Source organism: Oncorhynchus tshawytscha, linkage group LG20 (genome assembly GCF_018296145.1).
Source record: "Oncorhynchus tshawytscha isolate Ot180627B linkage group LG20, Otsh_v2.0, whole genome shotgun sequence".
Taxonomy (NCBI): domain Eukaryota; kingdom Metazoa; phylum Chordata; class Actinopteri; order Salmoniformes; family Salmonidae; genus Oncorhynchus; species Oncorhynchus tshawytscha.
In genome coordinates this window covers 27,413,852-27,430,764 of record NC_056448.1, presented here as the reverse complement: position 1 = coordinate 27,430,764, position 16,913 = coordinate 27,413,852, and the positions used below count along the sequence as shown (strand labels likewise).

The 16,913-nt window shown below is 42.6% G+C and overlaps 1 protein-coding gene across 3 annotated transcripts in view; it reads right to left on the bottom strand.

Annotated features, from left to right (window-relative positions):
- The window catches only part of pik3r1 (phosphoinositide-3-kinase, regulatory subunit 1 (alpha)), a 55,028-nt gene that overhangs the window by 20,816 nt on the left and 17,299 nt on the right, over positions 1–16,913 (bottom strand). The window contains exons 3-7 of one of the 3 annotated variants that reach the window (XM_042302427.1): positions 5,125–5,217; positions 4,290–4,364; positions 2,635–2,766; positions 1,525–1,765; positions 1,116–1,198 (exon numbers count right to left, since the gene is read on the bottom strand). In XM_042302427.1, the coding sequence (XP_042158361.1) occupies positions 1,116–1,198; positions 1,525–1,765; positions 2,635–2,766; positions 4,290–4,364; positions 5,125–5,217 (624 nt within the window). Of the gene's footprint in view, positions 1–1,115; positions 1,199–1,524; positions 1,766–1,844; positions 1,927–2,634; positions 2,767–4,289; positions 4,365–5,124; positions 5,218–16,913 lie in introns of those variants that run through there. The other 2 variants (XM_042302428.1, XM_042302429.1) reach the window with 2 other exon arrangements.

Sequence of the window (16,913 nt, the reverse complement as noted above, 5' to 3'; positions counted from 1 at the left end):
AAAAATGAACAACCCATTTTTACACAATACCGTTTTAGACCCCATCATTGAGAGACTACCATGGGTTAACAATAAACTCCTGCAGCCTAAGGCTATATATCTAGGCTATATGCTGCAATGTGCACAACTGTTTTGATGAGTCAAGCTAGTTCCTCCCATCCCAGAAGAATGCTCTGCAGGTTCCATCGCCAAGTCACAATGAAAGATGTGTGACAAACACAGCTAAGCCAAGACTCTGGTATTAAAGATTGCATTATAAATGTGAGGGAAAAAAATTCAGCTATTCTAAATTAAAGGCTGATATTTAAGCAATAAGGTCAGAGGGGGTGGTATATGGCCAATATAACACGACTAAGGGTTGTTCTTGTTGTTATGCAAGCCAAATTCTAGGCTAGAAGCAAGGAGAAATAATGTGTTAAAAATAAAACCATTATTGCTTTTCTTTTGTCATTTGCTGTGATATGTCAAAAACAGTGTAGTGATACTTCAAATAGAACAGTAAACGTGGCTTTTTGCATCATACCCATGATATTGTTGATATACAGACGGGTGGAATGGTGTTTTAGCCTATCAGCATCCAGGATCCAAACTACCCGGTTTATAAATGAAGACAGGCTAATTGCAGCCAATTTGCAAACATTGACTGGCATATAACAATAAAGCCTTTGAAACAAGTGCAGAAAACCTTAAAGCTGTAATAAATGGAGCCAGCCAGGTATGCGATGGGGGCAGCTTTTGCCCCACAATGGAGGCTTTTTCCCATGCAATGCAGCCAGTCCATCCTGTGCTCTGTGCTACTGCTAGAGTGCGAGCCCCCGTGTGGCTCTACGGGCTAAGATCAGCCCAGGTTCCCTGCTGTTCCCCTCGGCTCCCGCACTAAGTCAGTCAGTAACTACCATGGGCTTAGCGCCACTGCAGTCTTAATATATGCACTTGGGCCATTCTCTCAATGCCCCTCAATAACAAAGTACAGTACGTGAGTGTAAATAATTTCACAGAGGAAGAGATGGGCAGTCGTATTGCTTTAAATATAGTTGTTCTGTATCTCTGCATACATCCCCAACCGCTATTTAACAGATGACAAATAACAGAAAAGGACAATGTGTGTTTCAAACCTGGAGCCGCCTGTGCTTCTGTCCATTCGCTAGTCACAAGGGTCTCAATGATCTTGATGTGAGCATCCGGGCTGGGCTCGCAGCTGATGAAAGGGTGAAAAAAAAAGAAAAGTAAAATAGAGTCAGCGATTCTCAGGCCAGCTGACTGGCCCTGCTGTTGTGATTAATGTGTGCATGATCTTGCTCCATCTTTGTCATTCTCTAGCTGATGGGACTTCAAGCATGGCTGCTTTAATTGCAACAGCACAGCTGGCAAATAGAAAATCTTCCAAACCTAAATCCTTTCACTGCAAATGTGTGTGTCAGTGAGAGAGAGAGTGTGTGTGTGTGTGTGTGTGTGTGTGTAGGCTGCTTGCCTGAGAGTGTGTTTCCTTGAGTATATAAAAAGTGTCTGGCTGTCTGTGCACACCTGTCTGTGAGTGCCAGTTCCTCTCTCTCCTGCACCCACCTGGCAGCCTGCTGTCTGAAGAGCACGGGGCTAAAGATCTCCCCCAGGGCGCGGGAGCTGAGCAGGTTCTTGGGCGCGTTGTGGCACACCCGGGACCAGTGGCGCAGCAGGCAGTGGAAGGTGAGCCAGTACTGGGCTGGCAGGCTGGGCGTGCTGGCGATGCGACGCAGCAGCTGGGCACACTCCTTGGGGCTCTGCACCTCTGTGGGACCAAAACACACACCGGTGTCAAAGAGGGAGGTATGTCATACATACACATGTTTCTGTGTGCTAACACTTACGCAGGTTACGCACAAATTCATTGATAGAGATCACAGAGGGAGATATACACATTGCATTGCCACACATGTATGACTTTGAATGTGTGCATAGGTACGCTGCAGGCTACGCACTAACAAAACCCTTCAAAAAGCTCTGCAGTTAAAGCTACAGAGGTGCTAGCAGACTTCCCTTCGACCAATGGGGTGGCAGAAAAAGGAGCCCTGTGCTCAGTAATCGGGTTAGACAACCGCATTGAGATTGTGTGTGCTCAACAATGAGTGGAGTGCAAGGTACACGTGATTGGCTATCACTGAGATAAACTTGTATAAGTTAACAACAGAGATCCTGTTTCTGGCCATGAGACAAAAAGATTACTCTGAGATATCTCTGTCTTATGTTCTTCCGTGCTAAAGCAAACCTGCTGTGTGTGTGTGTGTGTGTGTGTGTTGATATTGACACTAGCTCTAGGTACTGTGGGTTCCCTCTCCAAGGTACAGAGTGTTCAGCAACCCGGCCAGTGGTAGATTAGGTTAGGACTGCTGCTATAGGCCAATAATTAACTAGACACCGTACCTTTGGGTTGAGGCACGTTCCACTGAAAGTGATTGCTGAGAGCAACAAACAAATTGAATGAACAGCAACCTCTAACCGACATGCTGATTTGGACATGACCCATTTTCTAGTAGAACATTGACATTAAGGAAACAGTAGGTGCTATAGAATATTGGTTATGTGATTGTGTGTACATCATGTGGTGTACTCTGATGAGTGTATGGCAGTGTTACAGTCACAGTGTGTGTGTGTGAGTACCTTGGGCGGTGTGGACCAGCTGAGTGTAGATGGCCGGTGGTATGACAGGCTGGGGAAGATCCTGCAGGTACCGACGTAGACCGTCACACAGCATCTGCAGGTCCATCTGGTCCAGGTCTGCTGACGGAGGATCTGAATAGAACCACACACCATTAGCTTAAAGTCAAACTGTCCCCCCCAGAATTGCACACAAAGTCAAATAACATTGAATTTGGGTGGATATACAGTGCATTCGAAAAGTATTCAGACCCCTTGACTTTTCCACATTTTGTGGAACCCATAATGACAGGTTTAGTAATGTTTGCAAAAAATGTATAATTATTTACATAATTATTCAGACCCTTTGCTATGCGACTCGAAATTGAGCTCAGGTGCATCCTGTTTCCAGTGATCATCCAGATGTTTCTACAACTTGGGAGTCCACCTGTGGTAAATTCAATTGATTGGACATGATTTGCAAAGGCACACACATGTCTATATAAAAGTTTGCACAGTTGACGGTGCATGTCAGATCAAACACCAAGCCATGAGGTCGAAGGAATTGTCCATAGAGCTCCGAGACAGGATTGTGTCGAGAGACAGATCTGGAGGAGGGTACCAAAACATTTCTGCAGTATTAAAGGTCCCCAAGAACACAGTGGCCTCCATCATTCTTAAATGGAAGAAGTTATGAACCACCAAGACTCTTCCAAGACCTTGACCAAGAACCCGATGGTCACTGACAGAGCTCTAGAGTTCCTCTGTGGAGATGGGGGAACCTTCCAGTAGGACAACCATCTCTGCAGCACTCCACCAATCAGGCCTTTATGGTAGAGTGGCCAGATGGAAGCCACTCCCCACTAAAAAGGCACATGACAGCCTGCTTGGAGTTTGCCAAAAGGGACACAAAGGACTCTCAGACCATGAGAAACAAGATTCTCTGGTATGATGAAACCAAGATTGAACTCTGACCTGAATGTGTCCGCTCAACACCTGGCCAATACCATCCCTACGGTGAAACATTGTGGTGGCAGCATCATGCAGTGGGGATGTTTTTCGGCGGCAGGGACTGGGAGACTAGTCAGGATCAAGGGAAAAATGAATGGCGCAAAGTACAGAGATCCTTGATGAAAACCTGCGCTAGAGCGCTCAGAACCTTAGACTGTGGCGAAGGTTCACCTTCCAACAGCACAGTGACCCTAAGCACACAGCCAAGACTACGCATGATTGGCTTCGGACAAGTATCTGAATGTCCTTGAGTGGCCTAGCCAGAGCCGATCAAACATCTCTGGGGAGACATGAAAATAGCTGTGCAGCGACACTCCCCATCCAGCCAGACAGACCTTGAGAGGATCTGCAGAGAAGAATGGGAGAAAATCCCCAAATACAGGTGTGCCATGCTTGTAGCGTCATACCCAAGAAGACTCGAGGCTGTAATCGCTGCCAAAGGTACTTCAACACAGTACTGAGTAAAGGGTCTAAATACTTAATTAAAATGTGCTATTTCTAAAAAACCTTTTGCTTTGTCATTGAGGTAGGTGTGTAGATTTATGAGGGGGAAAAAACAATTTAATACATTTTAGAATAAGGCTGTAACATAACAAAATGTGGAAAAAGTCAAGGGGTCTGAATACTTTGCGAATGCACTGTAAGTGATAAACATGAATTCTGCTCACCAGTGTCAAAGCACTGTCTAACATCCAGTCCACCATCGGCTGTGAAGTTCCTGTACAGCGTTGGGTTGTCCAGACCTACACAGAATCAAGCAGCACATGATAAGCCACTAGCTTAGATGCAACTACTTAAATTACTAGAAAGTCATAAAAATCACTATAAAAAGGCCTTCCGATTTATTTAAGTATAAAAACATTCAGGGAATAAAGCGCACTACAAGCTACCAGACCTAGTCTCAGGGAGGTTAACTCTGAAGATCCCTTCGATCTCCACTGAGTTAGGTAAACCTGCTTTTAGTTTCTTTGCACCTTACTTGTGGAATATCCTCCCAAACTCTCTCAAATTGGATATTATGATGCCTCTGGAGAGCTACCTTTTAGGTTTTCGCTCTAACCCCAGTTGTAACTAACGTGATTCATCTTATCAACCAGCTAAGTGTGGAAATCAGGAGCACTAGATTAATAGGGTTGGAGCGAAAATCTACCGGGATGGTAGCTCTCCAAGAACAGGGTTAGAAAGCCCTACTATAGGGCAATTCAGACCGCTGATTAATTACTTTGAATGTGTTTTGTTTTCTATGATTGTGTTTTGTATCACTGTTCTGCTTTTCATAGTGTATAGATTTTGGAATATTATTGTAATTACAGGGCTCTTCAGACCAAAGAGACCTTTATCTCAGCATGACTTCTTGTCAAAATAAAGGTTAAATAAATAATGACATAAGTAACTGAAACCATGTTGATACACGAGGGGTGGATCTTCTAGAATGTAAATCTAGGAAATGTTTAGATGACCAGTGTGGATGTGTGCTAGTCCATTGTGTACAGGCCAGTGCACCTTTCTTCTCGATGGCCTCCAGCAGCTTGGCCAGCATGGGAGGAGCTGTCTCTGGGAGCGCAAACTGCTCTGTCAGGTCCAGGAGGGCGGAGCCTGGAAGACGAGAGAAGAGAGGAATAGCGGTTCAGTAAGTCATTTCCACTTAAAAAAGGTAGTTTTAGGATTCAATCGATAACAATTATGGAGGCTAACAAAGAGTGAGAGAGGAAAGGGGATAAGTTGTTGAGGGTTAATTTTATTTCATCATTTCAGGAAGTGCATTGAAATGCAGTATATTAACTGAAAATTGCCCGATCCTGGTTTAACCAAGCCCTGGATGGTTATAGGTAACGGAGTCAATTCCTCCAACCCTGTCTAACACGACACAAAGGGGTCAATTTTGGGCCTCCACTTCAATCCCACCACCATGATGGTCTCCACCCACACCCCTCGCCCTCAGGCAGCCTATTAATATATCAATCCCACGTTGCAATGCATTCACATGGTACGCCTTTTAAAAATGGTCAGGAAGGGAGATTTGGGACTGGAGCGCTACTTCAAAAGGTATTGCAGACACCAGACCAAAGGACCGATGGAGAGCCAAAAAGGCAACTGTGCACAACCGAACGATTCAGGTCGGAGAGGTGCCGAGCAGTAGGATACCATGAAGGTAGCGTTGGACCAAGGGGCTAAGCAAACACCATGTGATATGCATGAGGCAAGCCAGGTCTGAGGCTTTGCCCCCCCCACCCCACTTTTTTCATTAGATCTTAGCATCCAGGTGTGGACATGAAAGGGTATGTGGGCTGGCACCAATTTTATTTGGATTTGCAAAAAGGTTATTTTGAAAGAGCACCTTTCTGAAAGGGCCAACTGTTTGAGGATTTCAGTCTGCAGTTTCAAACGCAGACGACCATGAATGGAGCCCCTTTCACGGTTTCCCTTTATTTCACTAATTAAGAGATGTATTTATTTATGTTAGATGCTCTACATCTCAGAAATTTCAAAGGGTTCCAATATTAAGGCAATGTAGTGGCATTGCCTACATGTGTATTTATCCTATTGTTTTTAACAAACAAATGTCAATTATTTTGCTCTACCCTTTTTTGTAAACGGGCACAAAACCAGACATCTAGAGTAGCCATCTACGCATAAACACCGGTCTTTAGCCTGGAAACGTTCTCTCCCCCAGGAGATTATTATTTTGCTTGCCTAAATAATGATCTGCCATATTTTAACGTTATGTCCTTGTTAGCGCACCAAACGCTGTGGATAACGCTGTCCGGTTGTATGTGAACCAACTGGATTAGCAGGGAGAAAGACCTTCAGCCACTAAACACGTTAAACCCTGTGTAGGCTAAAGAGACAACCGTCATCTGGAAGACACAGTGTGGACCGCACCACATGGACCAGAAAGCGAGTCGTTTTCTCAGAAGCAATGAACTTTGAGGTACTGGAACAGCAACATTTCCCCAAATAGAGAGCTAGGCATCCAGTGCCACCTCTGCATGACTTGGAAGTGTAACCTTCCTACCCAGACAGACATCCTACACTGCTGTCCCTCTACTGCCAAAGCCCTGCCTGCATTGGCCTCCGGCTTCTGGGAAACTCACTTCACAACCTGGGGCTAAATTTACACCTGGCCTCAGTGCTGCTAAAAGTAAATATGCAGAACAACAAGCCTAGCTAGACCTAGATACAATCATCATGTTCTATTTTTTTTCAACTTATCTACAATCACATTCTAGCATTCCTAGATTATAGATAAGACTGCATTTACCATTGTGATAACTATAGTAAGATACATTGTGTTCTTAAAAGTGAAATGCTACCTCTGTGTGCTCATCTGTACAGAGACACACACTGATTTTAGTATCAGAGTTTAGAGTAGACCTATATCAGCTTTCACAATATTATTTTCTACGATATAATATACATAGATACTATAACTCTAAGTAACAGGGGGGTTGCTTGGTGGATATTCCCTCAAACCGCAGTACTATTCAAAATGTCCTGTATCTGGGACTGTGTATATTTACTCTATCCATAGCAGCCCTGTGAGTGAAACAGGGAGGGGGAAGATAAAGTTGTTTCTCAGTACCATCTGCGCGACCTGATAGTTCCAATGCCGACGGGCCGGTGTCGAGTGACACAGAAAATGACAAATGTTCGGGCCGATCAGTTGGTGATTTCCATGAGGCACTGCCACGAGACCAAGAAACAGAGCAGAAGGGATCTAATGAAGGCAGAGGTGCAGCAAGAGAGAGCGAGGGGCATTGAACGAGCGAGAGAGAGAGTGAGGGGCGGCGAGCAAGCGAGAGGGCGCAGAGAAGGAGTCGGCCACAGAGAAGAACTTGGTAGCAGGCCACGTCGATGGAACTGTGTTATCCTCAAAGCCGGAAAAAGGTGTTTAGCTTGTCCGGAAGCAAGATGCCGGTGTCCGCAACGTGGCTGGTGTTCCCTTTGTAGTCCATGATTGTCTGTAGACTCTGCCACATCTCGTGTCTGCCGTTGAATTGCGACTCCACTTTGTCTCCGTACTGGCGTTTTTTCCTGTTTGATTGCCTTACCAGAGAATAACTACACTTTTTGTATTCGGCCATATTCCCAGTCACCTTGCCATGGTTTGGGGCGGCAGGGTAGCCTAGTGGTTAGAGCGTTGGGCTAGTAACCGAAAGGTTGCAAGTTCAAATCCCCGAGCTGACAAGGTACAAATCTGTCGTTCTGCCCCTGAACAGGCAGCTAACCCACTGCTCCTAGGCCGTCATTGAAAATAAGAATTTGTTCTTAACTGACTTGCCTAGTTAAATAAAGGTAAAATTTAAAAAAAAAATGAATGCGGTGGTTCCTTCTTTCAGTTATGCGCGATTGCTAAAACATCTATCCACAGTTTCTGGTTTGGGTTGGTTTTAATAGTCAGAGTGGTTACACGATCTCCTATACACCTCCTGATTAACTCAGTCAACGTATCTGTGTATTTGTCAACGTTATTCTCAGAGGCTTCCCGGAACATATCCCAGTCAGTGTGATTAAAACAATCTTGAAGCCTGGATTCTGATTATTCAACGCTGGTCTGACCAGACCTTAGGCAGAAACTCAAACAGGAAGTACCCGTGCTATAGGAAGGGAGGAGCAAAATAGAGTCATGATCAGATTTGCCTAAGGGAGGGCGGGGGGGCTTGTAGGCATTTCGAAATGTTGAGTAGCAGCAGTCCAATGTTTTTCCAAAGCGAGTACCACAGTCAATGTGTTGGTAGAACTTCCATAGCATTTTCCTCCAATTTGCTTTGTTAAAATCCACAGCAACAATAAATGCAGCCTCATGATATGTGGTTTCCAGTGTGTATAAAGTCCAGTGTAGTTCTTTGAGGGCAGTCGTGGTATTGGCTTGAGGGGGAATATACACAGCTGTGACTATAACCAAAGATAATTCTCTTGGGAGGTAATGCGGTCAGCATTTGATTGTGAGGTATTCTAGGTCGGGTAAACAAAATGATTTGAGTGTCTGCATGTTATTACAATCACACCATGAGTAGTTAATCATGAAACATACACCCCCGCCTTTCATATTCCCAGAGAACTCATTATTTCTGTCTGCGCTATGTACTGAGAACCCAGCTGGCTGTATGGACAGGGACAGTATATCCCGACAGAGACATGTTTCTGTGAAACAGTGTATGGTACAATCCCTGATGTTTCTCTGGAAGTAGATCCTCGCCCTGAACTCATCTACTTTATTATCCAGAAACTGAACATTAGCGAGTAATATACCCGAAGCGGTGGATGGTGTGCACGCCTCCTGAGTCAGACTAGAAGTCCACTCCGAATACATCTCTGCCGGAGGTGCTTTGGAGCAGCCTCTGGAATAAGTTAAATTGCCCTGGGGGGTACAAACAAAGGATCCAATTCGGGATAGTCGTATTCCTGGTCGTAATGCTGGTGAGTTACCGCCACTCTGATATCCAAAAGTTATTACCGGCTGTATGTAATATAAAAAAAAATTCTGTGCTAATAATGTAAGAAATAACACAAAAAAAACAAAATACTGCAAAGTTGCTTAGGCACTAGAAGCAGACCTGCCATATCTGTTGGCACCATTAAGTCCAACTGGACTAGAACAGGGGTTCCCAAACTTTTTACACTTGGTGGACTCCCTTCCAGCATTGGGGAACATCACGAGAGAGGGGCGGCGAGCGAGAGTGCGCGAAAGAGAGAGAGGGGCGGCGAGCGAGAGTGCGAGAGGGGCGGCGAGAGAGAGAGGGGCGGCGAGAGAGAGAGGGTCAACGAGAGAGAGGCAACCAGATAAACTGGTTTATCCATTTCACTTGCTTTCGCTCCTTTGCTCTGCAAAGAGCGAACAAAGAATGCAAATATACAGGTACAGTTAGTCCTTCCGCAGCTTTCAGCGCTGTCTCTCCCACAGTTAAAAAAATTATTACATTAGTCTATGCCTGCATTATTATTATTTGCAGGATTCTTCATAATATCCCAGAAGGCATCAGCTCAGTCAGCCAGTCAGCCAACCACAGGTTGAGGAAGTCAACGCAACTGCTGCTGTGGTGCGGCAGGCGTCGGCGGAGGGAACACTCTCTCCCCAGTTCAAACGGTACCTGTAAACTCCAGTAATGGCTGTGGCCAGGCCTGGAACACCAAAAACGGACTAAAGATAGTAAGGTCCCGGTCATGTAACCAGCATTTTCATAGGTTCTAGTATTTATTTTCTTCTGGGGAGGAGGTTCTGTGGAAAAAGTGTGACTGAAAACTGATGACCAGTAGGCCAGCCATAGTGTTCGATGTGTGACTTGAGTCCATTTAGTTCAAGGGGCAACTGGGTATAAAAAAATAATCTGTCCTCAGCAGTTGACACTTTGTTGAAACAATATTTATTTCTCAGGTCAGTGTGGCTTTTTGCTACTTTACCATGCAGTGTATTGCATGTGAAATAGGCTATATAACATGGAGAAACCTTGAGTTTGGACACATGAAATGGGGCTGCAGGCATGAGAAAAGTGAGACTACGTCTCCCCCTGCAGAGAGGAAATAGTAACGCATGCACCTCACAGAACCAATGAATAGCCTGTTGCTACACTGGCAGAAAAAAATCCAAGATAAAAAAATAAAAAAAATATTAATTTATTGGTGCTTTGTGCAAAATATTTGGTTCAACTGAAGGTCTATAATAAACCAGTATCATAATGTACAATTTCAAGACTCACCATTACAGATTCCACCAAGAAATTAGACAAATAATGACGACAACCATTGCCATATCCAGGCCGCTATTTGAACAAAAACAAAACTTTTGTTTGTTTTAGGCCTACATCAATTGATTCAATCAATAAAGTCCAAAGCATTCCCATTACTAGATATAAGAACCAAACTTCATCTACCTTTGTTTAGCCATTATGAAAAACCACTACAGTACAGAAGAGGGAGGTGTCTGCAGTCTACTTTGATAAACAGATATAGCTAGTGATAGATCCATATCACAGTTAGAGTTGCAAACTTTCCGGTAAATTTCTGTAATTTTCCCAGAAATTTTCCATGAGAAGTTAAGCCCTTGAATTTGGGGAATTTTGCTTAAATTCATTTTTTGTTGTTGTTGCTTATAACAGTGAACCTTTTTTTGTGGGATACACAAGGCAATTCTAGGTCTTGTGGCATATTTGGTTAAACTATCCCCAATTCAATGGAATTGAAACATCTGCATGCACAGTGCATTCTTCCATCACATGTACAGTGCACTCTTCCATCCCATGTACAGATGATTCTCAAGATCTTTCACACTAATGAGATGCTATTGAGCCTACACTATGACACTGTCTGAGCCAAGGACTACATGCTTTCTGGTAAGTTTTGATTACAGTACTGGGTGGGATGAATATATTTTTTGTTTACCTCTTATGGCTGCATCCCTTGTTCTCAATTTCCACCTGAAGACATACCCTAATCTAACTGCCTGTAGCTCAGCCCCAGAGGCAAGGATATGCATATTTTTGGTATTAGTTGAATGGAAACATTCTGAATTTTGTGGAAATGTTAATTGAATGTAGGAGAATATAACACAGTAGATCTGGTGGAAGAAAAGAGAAAGAAAGAGCATACGTTTTCTGTTTTTTATTGTTGTAGCATCATCTTTCACATGTACTAGAATAGCCACAGTCAGATAGGATGCTGGGGATAATTTTGATGGATAACACAAGAGGGCAACTGAAGGTGTGCAAAGTTTCAGACGGATAACTTCAGGAATGGGTGAGCTACATGACATTTAGCATGAAGTCACCCAGGTGTCCCACATGTACCCAAGTGGCCGAATTGGTGAAATTACCTATAACTATATACAACATATCAAAAAGCAATTCTAAACACACACAAAATATTTTTTATTTTTTATATTAGAACATTTTTTTTAAAACAGTACACCCTTTGGAAGTCCTCTACACAATATTTTGCTGCCTGTGCCATGTCCCATAGCAGTCTCTTTCTGATGTAAAGCAGAGGCAAACTGAACAAGTGGTGCAGGTCATGCGACACAGAACACAACGACGCCTCCATGCTGTGCCCTTTTGGCCCTGAAGCACAGTCATGCCTGCAGTAATAAACTGTGGCATATGAACACCACTGAAGGCAGGAGTAGAGGGGGCAGAGGTAGAGCGGGCACCTTGGCACAGGAGGCTCAAAATCGGAGTTGCTATCACTGTGAAAGAAAACATTAAAAAAATATTTGTAATGTATGAGCCTTTTATCATCACATAAAATAAACAGATATGTATTGTATAGAGCAGAGGGAACAGTCACTAATGTGAAGTGCTGTTCCATTCAACTCCGGCCATTGTTGTGGGCCTGCCCTCCCCTGAACAGCACCCAATGGCTATTTCATATGAAAAAATGGAGATGGAGAGGAGTAGCAGAGGCAGTGGCCATGTGTGTGTATTTGCTGTTCTACTCCATATTTTCCACCATAATTTGCAAATAAATTCATTAAAAAATCCTACAACGTGATTTTCTGGATTTTTTTTCTAATTTTGTCTGTCATAGTTGAAGTGTACCTATGATGAAAATTACAGGCCTCTCATCTTTTTAAGTGGGAGAACTTGCACAATTGGTGGCTGACTAAATACTTTTTTGCCCCACTGTATATATCTGACATGGAAAATATATATACACACATATACACATTTCATTGCAAATTTTTTATATATATATTTCATAAAACGGCATTAGCACTTACCCGTCCAGAAGTATGTCCTGTCCTTGCAGAAACAGCTCCTTAGCTCCTGTTTGAATCATAACACTCAAAGATTCCTCATACAAAAAAATCTGTCTCACTTTCTCGATCAATCTATTCTATAATCTGGTACAAATCTGTATACTATGACTTCGCTTTCCTGATTTATTCGCAATGATGTCTTCAATGAAATCTTTGAAAATACAACTTTCCAAAATACTGCTGTGCATAACAAGCTTCACATTAACTCCTATGATAGTCAAGGCGAGAATGGAGTTCGTTACGCATGCATTTACAAACAAGGAATGGTGGTCCAACCCAAAATCATTACATACTGGCGTTTACCTCAGCTCATTGGCTATCTACCCAGCTAGATTTCAAGAAGATCAGTGGTCATTGGGCTGAAATACAGTCAATCAACAAAGCATTGCTAAAATTATTGGTGCGCAAGGTAGTCATTGCTCGTTGTCTTCAAATCAGTTCACTTCGGTCAATACTCCCTGCAAAAAAAACAATGATGTTTGGCTGTGTTGCAAAAATCCAAAGGATTGCAATGAAACCAACCATGACTAGATAAACAATGGTTTACCGTGTGTAGTTACGTCGAATGCCCCGTAAAAAATTGAGATGGAATTCACGGCACAAACGGGTTACAAAATGTTTCGATTTAGGCTATAAAAATGGATTTTATCAAAGAAAACGGCACTTCATTTGATCACTGGGACCCTCAGGAAGAGAAATAAGAGCAAGATATCAGAATGTAAGTCATAATTCTACCTTCAGATGTGAATGTGTAAAAACTGTCATGGCGGAAAATGTTTTTGTTGTTGATTGCTCTTCTCAAAACAAAAGCATGGTATTTGTTCTCTGTAATAGCTATTTTAAATCGGAAAACGTAGTTTGATTACCAAGATGCCAATCTTTTGAAGGATGTAAGACACTTGCATTTAATGTTACGACGTTGTATTTTTAGTTGTCACTGAAATTTCCCCAGATGTTGATCCCTGTATGGGGATCGCAGCCATAAGAGGATTAAAAACTAGTAATTAGTAGCCTACAGCAAAGTGTGTTTAAATCATTTCTAACTTGTTAACAATTTCTGCTAGTTAGTTTTTGCTACCATGTGGGTTTTAGCTTGCTAACTGAGGAGTGTTAATTCACCCATTTCCATACATATTTCATTTTAAAACATTTATCTTACAAAAGAGTTGTTTAATCTAACTGCTTAACCATCTATACATGGAATTGTATTTAGGGTTTTTTTACAAAAAAAATCTAATCTATACAGGAAAATGCCACGGGCACTATCTGATGTGTGGAGACATTTCACTGCAGCTAATGTAGAAGGAAAAGTTATGTAAATTTGTAAATACCATGCCAAATCATGATGAATCAAACACCTTATCGATATCAATAGCTCATGGTTCTCCTGGAATCATAAGTGGTCAGAGGAACGTAGTCAGAGAAATGCTGATGAATGTCTTGCTCGAGCTGTGTATGCAACTGGTTCAACTCTGATGCTCACATGCAATGTGTATTTGAAGAGATTTCTGAATGTTCTTCGCACAGCATACACCCCTCCAACCAGACATGCTTTATCTACTCATTTGCTGGATGCAGAGTTCAACAGAGTTCAAGTGAAGGTCAAGCAGACTGTATTGCAATCATCTCTGGTGGTTGGTTGAATGTTTGTGAGCAAGGAATAATTAACTACATCATCTTCACCACTCAACCAGTATTCCACGAGAGCACAGACACAAGGGACAACAGACACAATGGTCTCTACATTGCAGATGAGCTGAAGGCAGTCATCAATGACCTTGGACCACAGAAGGTATTTGCACTGGTGACCGACAATTCTGCGAACATGAAGGCTGCTTGGTCTAAAGTAGGGGAGTCCTACCCTCACATCACAACCATTGGCTGTGCTGCTCATAAATTGAAGCTGCTCCTCAAGGACATCATGTCACTGAAAACAATGGATACACTCTACAAGAGAGCCAAGGAAATGGTTAGGTATGTGAAGGGTCATCAAGTTACCTCACCAAGCAAAGTGAGAAGAATAAGAGCACCACATTGAAGCTGCCCAGCTGTCATCATGTTTGACAGTCTCTTGGAGGGGGAGGAGTCTCTCCAAGAAATGGCCATATCACAGTCTGCCAATATGGACAACCCCATCAAGAGGATCCTCCTGGATGATGTATTGTGGTAGAGTGGTAAGCAGCCTGAAACCTATAGCAGTAGCCATTGCACGGATTGAGGGAGACAATGCCATCCTGTCTGATGTTCAGACTCTGCTTGCAGATGTATGAGAAGAAATCCATACTGTCCTGCCCACTTCACTGTTGCCCCAAGCAGAGGAAACTGCAGTTCTGAAATACATCAAAAAGGGTGAAGACTTCTGGCTGAAGCCCATGCACACCACAGCGTACATGTAGGACCCCAAGTATGCTGGCCATAGCATCCTGTCTGGTGCAGAGATCAGCAAGACCTATGGTGTCATCACTACCGTGTCTCGCCAACTTGGCAAGGTTCTTGGCTGTATAGCGAAGTACACTTCCAAGCAAGGGCTTTGGGATGAAGATGCAATAGCAATATGGCAGTTGTGCCAACATATCTCATCAGCCACCTGGTGGAAGGGACTTTGTGGATCTGAGGCTCTTTCCCCTGTTGCCTCCAAAATCCTCCAAATCACACCAACATCAGCCGCCTCAGAGCGCAACTGGTCCTTGTTTGGGAACACACACACATATCAAAGCACGCAACAGGCTGACCAATACAAGGGTTGAAAAATTGGTGGACATCCGGGCAAATTTGAGGCTTTTTGAGCCTGACAACGAGCCGACCTCAACAAGGTTGGAAAGTGACAGTGAAGATGAGGCCCCAGAGTCCGATGGACATTGAGGAGGTCCAGGGAGAAGACATGGAAGCCTGAGAGGAAGACAACCAAAGTTTTAGTTTGTAGACTATCATTTTACAAATGTATGTTGAAAACATTTTTGGGGAGATGCGATGGATCATTGGGGATCATTCAATATGCCCCTTTCATTTGTTGTTCAGTGAAATCATCTCATGTGAAGAATCAAATCATTTAAATTTCAATTCGTAACTAAATTGTTTTTTGTTTTTTAAAATATCTTTTGGAAGGATTTAATCATTTGCAATTATGTCTACTTACGATAAGGTAAAAGGTTTATGTTTCTGTCTCCATATGATATGGTAAATAAACTCAGCAAAAAAAAGAAACGCCCCTTTTTCAGGACCATGTCTTTCAAGATGATTTGTAAAATTCGAATTAACTTCACAGATCTTCATTGTAAATGGTTTAACTTTTATGGGATAGGGGGCAGCATTTTCACTTTGGATGAATTGGGTGCCCATAGTGAACTGCCACCTACTCTGGCCAAGATGCTAATATATGCATATTATTATTACTATTGGGTATAAAAAAACTCTGAAGTTTCTAAAACTGTTTGAATTATGTCTGTGAGTATAACCAAACTCATATGGCAGGCAAACTTCCAAACAGGAAGTGGAAATTCTGGGGCTGGTTGATTTTCAACTCATCGCCTATTCACATCCCAGTAAGATATGGATCTGTTCTCACTTCCTAAGCCTTCCACTAGATGTCAACAGTCAGTAGATTGTGGAATGAAGCCTCTAGTGTGATGTGGGGCCGGATGGCAGCTATTTGAGTCAGTGGTCTGGCATAATGCCAGTTCCTGGTCAGGCGCATTTCTCATGATATCACCATGTGTTCCATTACTCTGTAGACAAAAACGAATGCTCCGATTGGAACGTTATTGGATATATATGATAACAACATCCTGAAGATTGATTCTCTACTTAATTTGACCAGGTTATTCAACCTGGAATATATATATATATATAACTTTTTGAAGTTTTCGTCCAAGTTCGCCTGGACTGGCGCCAGCGTTTGGACATGTGAACTAAAGAAAAAGTAGCTAATTGGACACTAGTAATGGACATTATCGAACAAAACAACGATTTATTGCGGAACTAGGATTCCTGGCACTGCATTCTGATGAAAGATCATCAAAGGTAAGGGAATATATTATGATGTAATTTCGTATTTCTGTTGACTCCAACATGGCGGAGAAATGTTGTGTACCTCTGAGCGCCGTCTCAGATTATTGCATGGTATGCTTTTTCCGTTAAAAAAAATTAAAAATCTGACACAGCGGTTGCATTAAGAACAAGTGTATCTTTAATCATATGTAAAACATGTATCTTTCATCAAAGTTTATGATGAGTATTTCTGTTATATGACATGGCTCTCTGTAATTACTCCGGATATTTGAGGCATTTCTGAACATGGCGCCAATGTAAACCGAAATGTGTGGATATAAATATGCACATTATCGAACAAAACATAAATGTATTGTGTAACATGATGTCCTATGAGTGTCATCTGATGAAGATTAGCAAAGGTTAGTGATTAATTTTATCTTTATTTCTGCTTTTGTGACTATCTTTGGCTGGGAAAAATTACTGTTTTTTGGATTTGGTGGTGATCTAACATAAATATGTTGTGTTTTCGCTGTAAAACATTTTTTTTTTT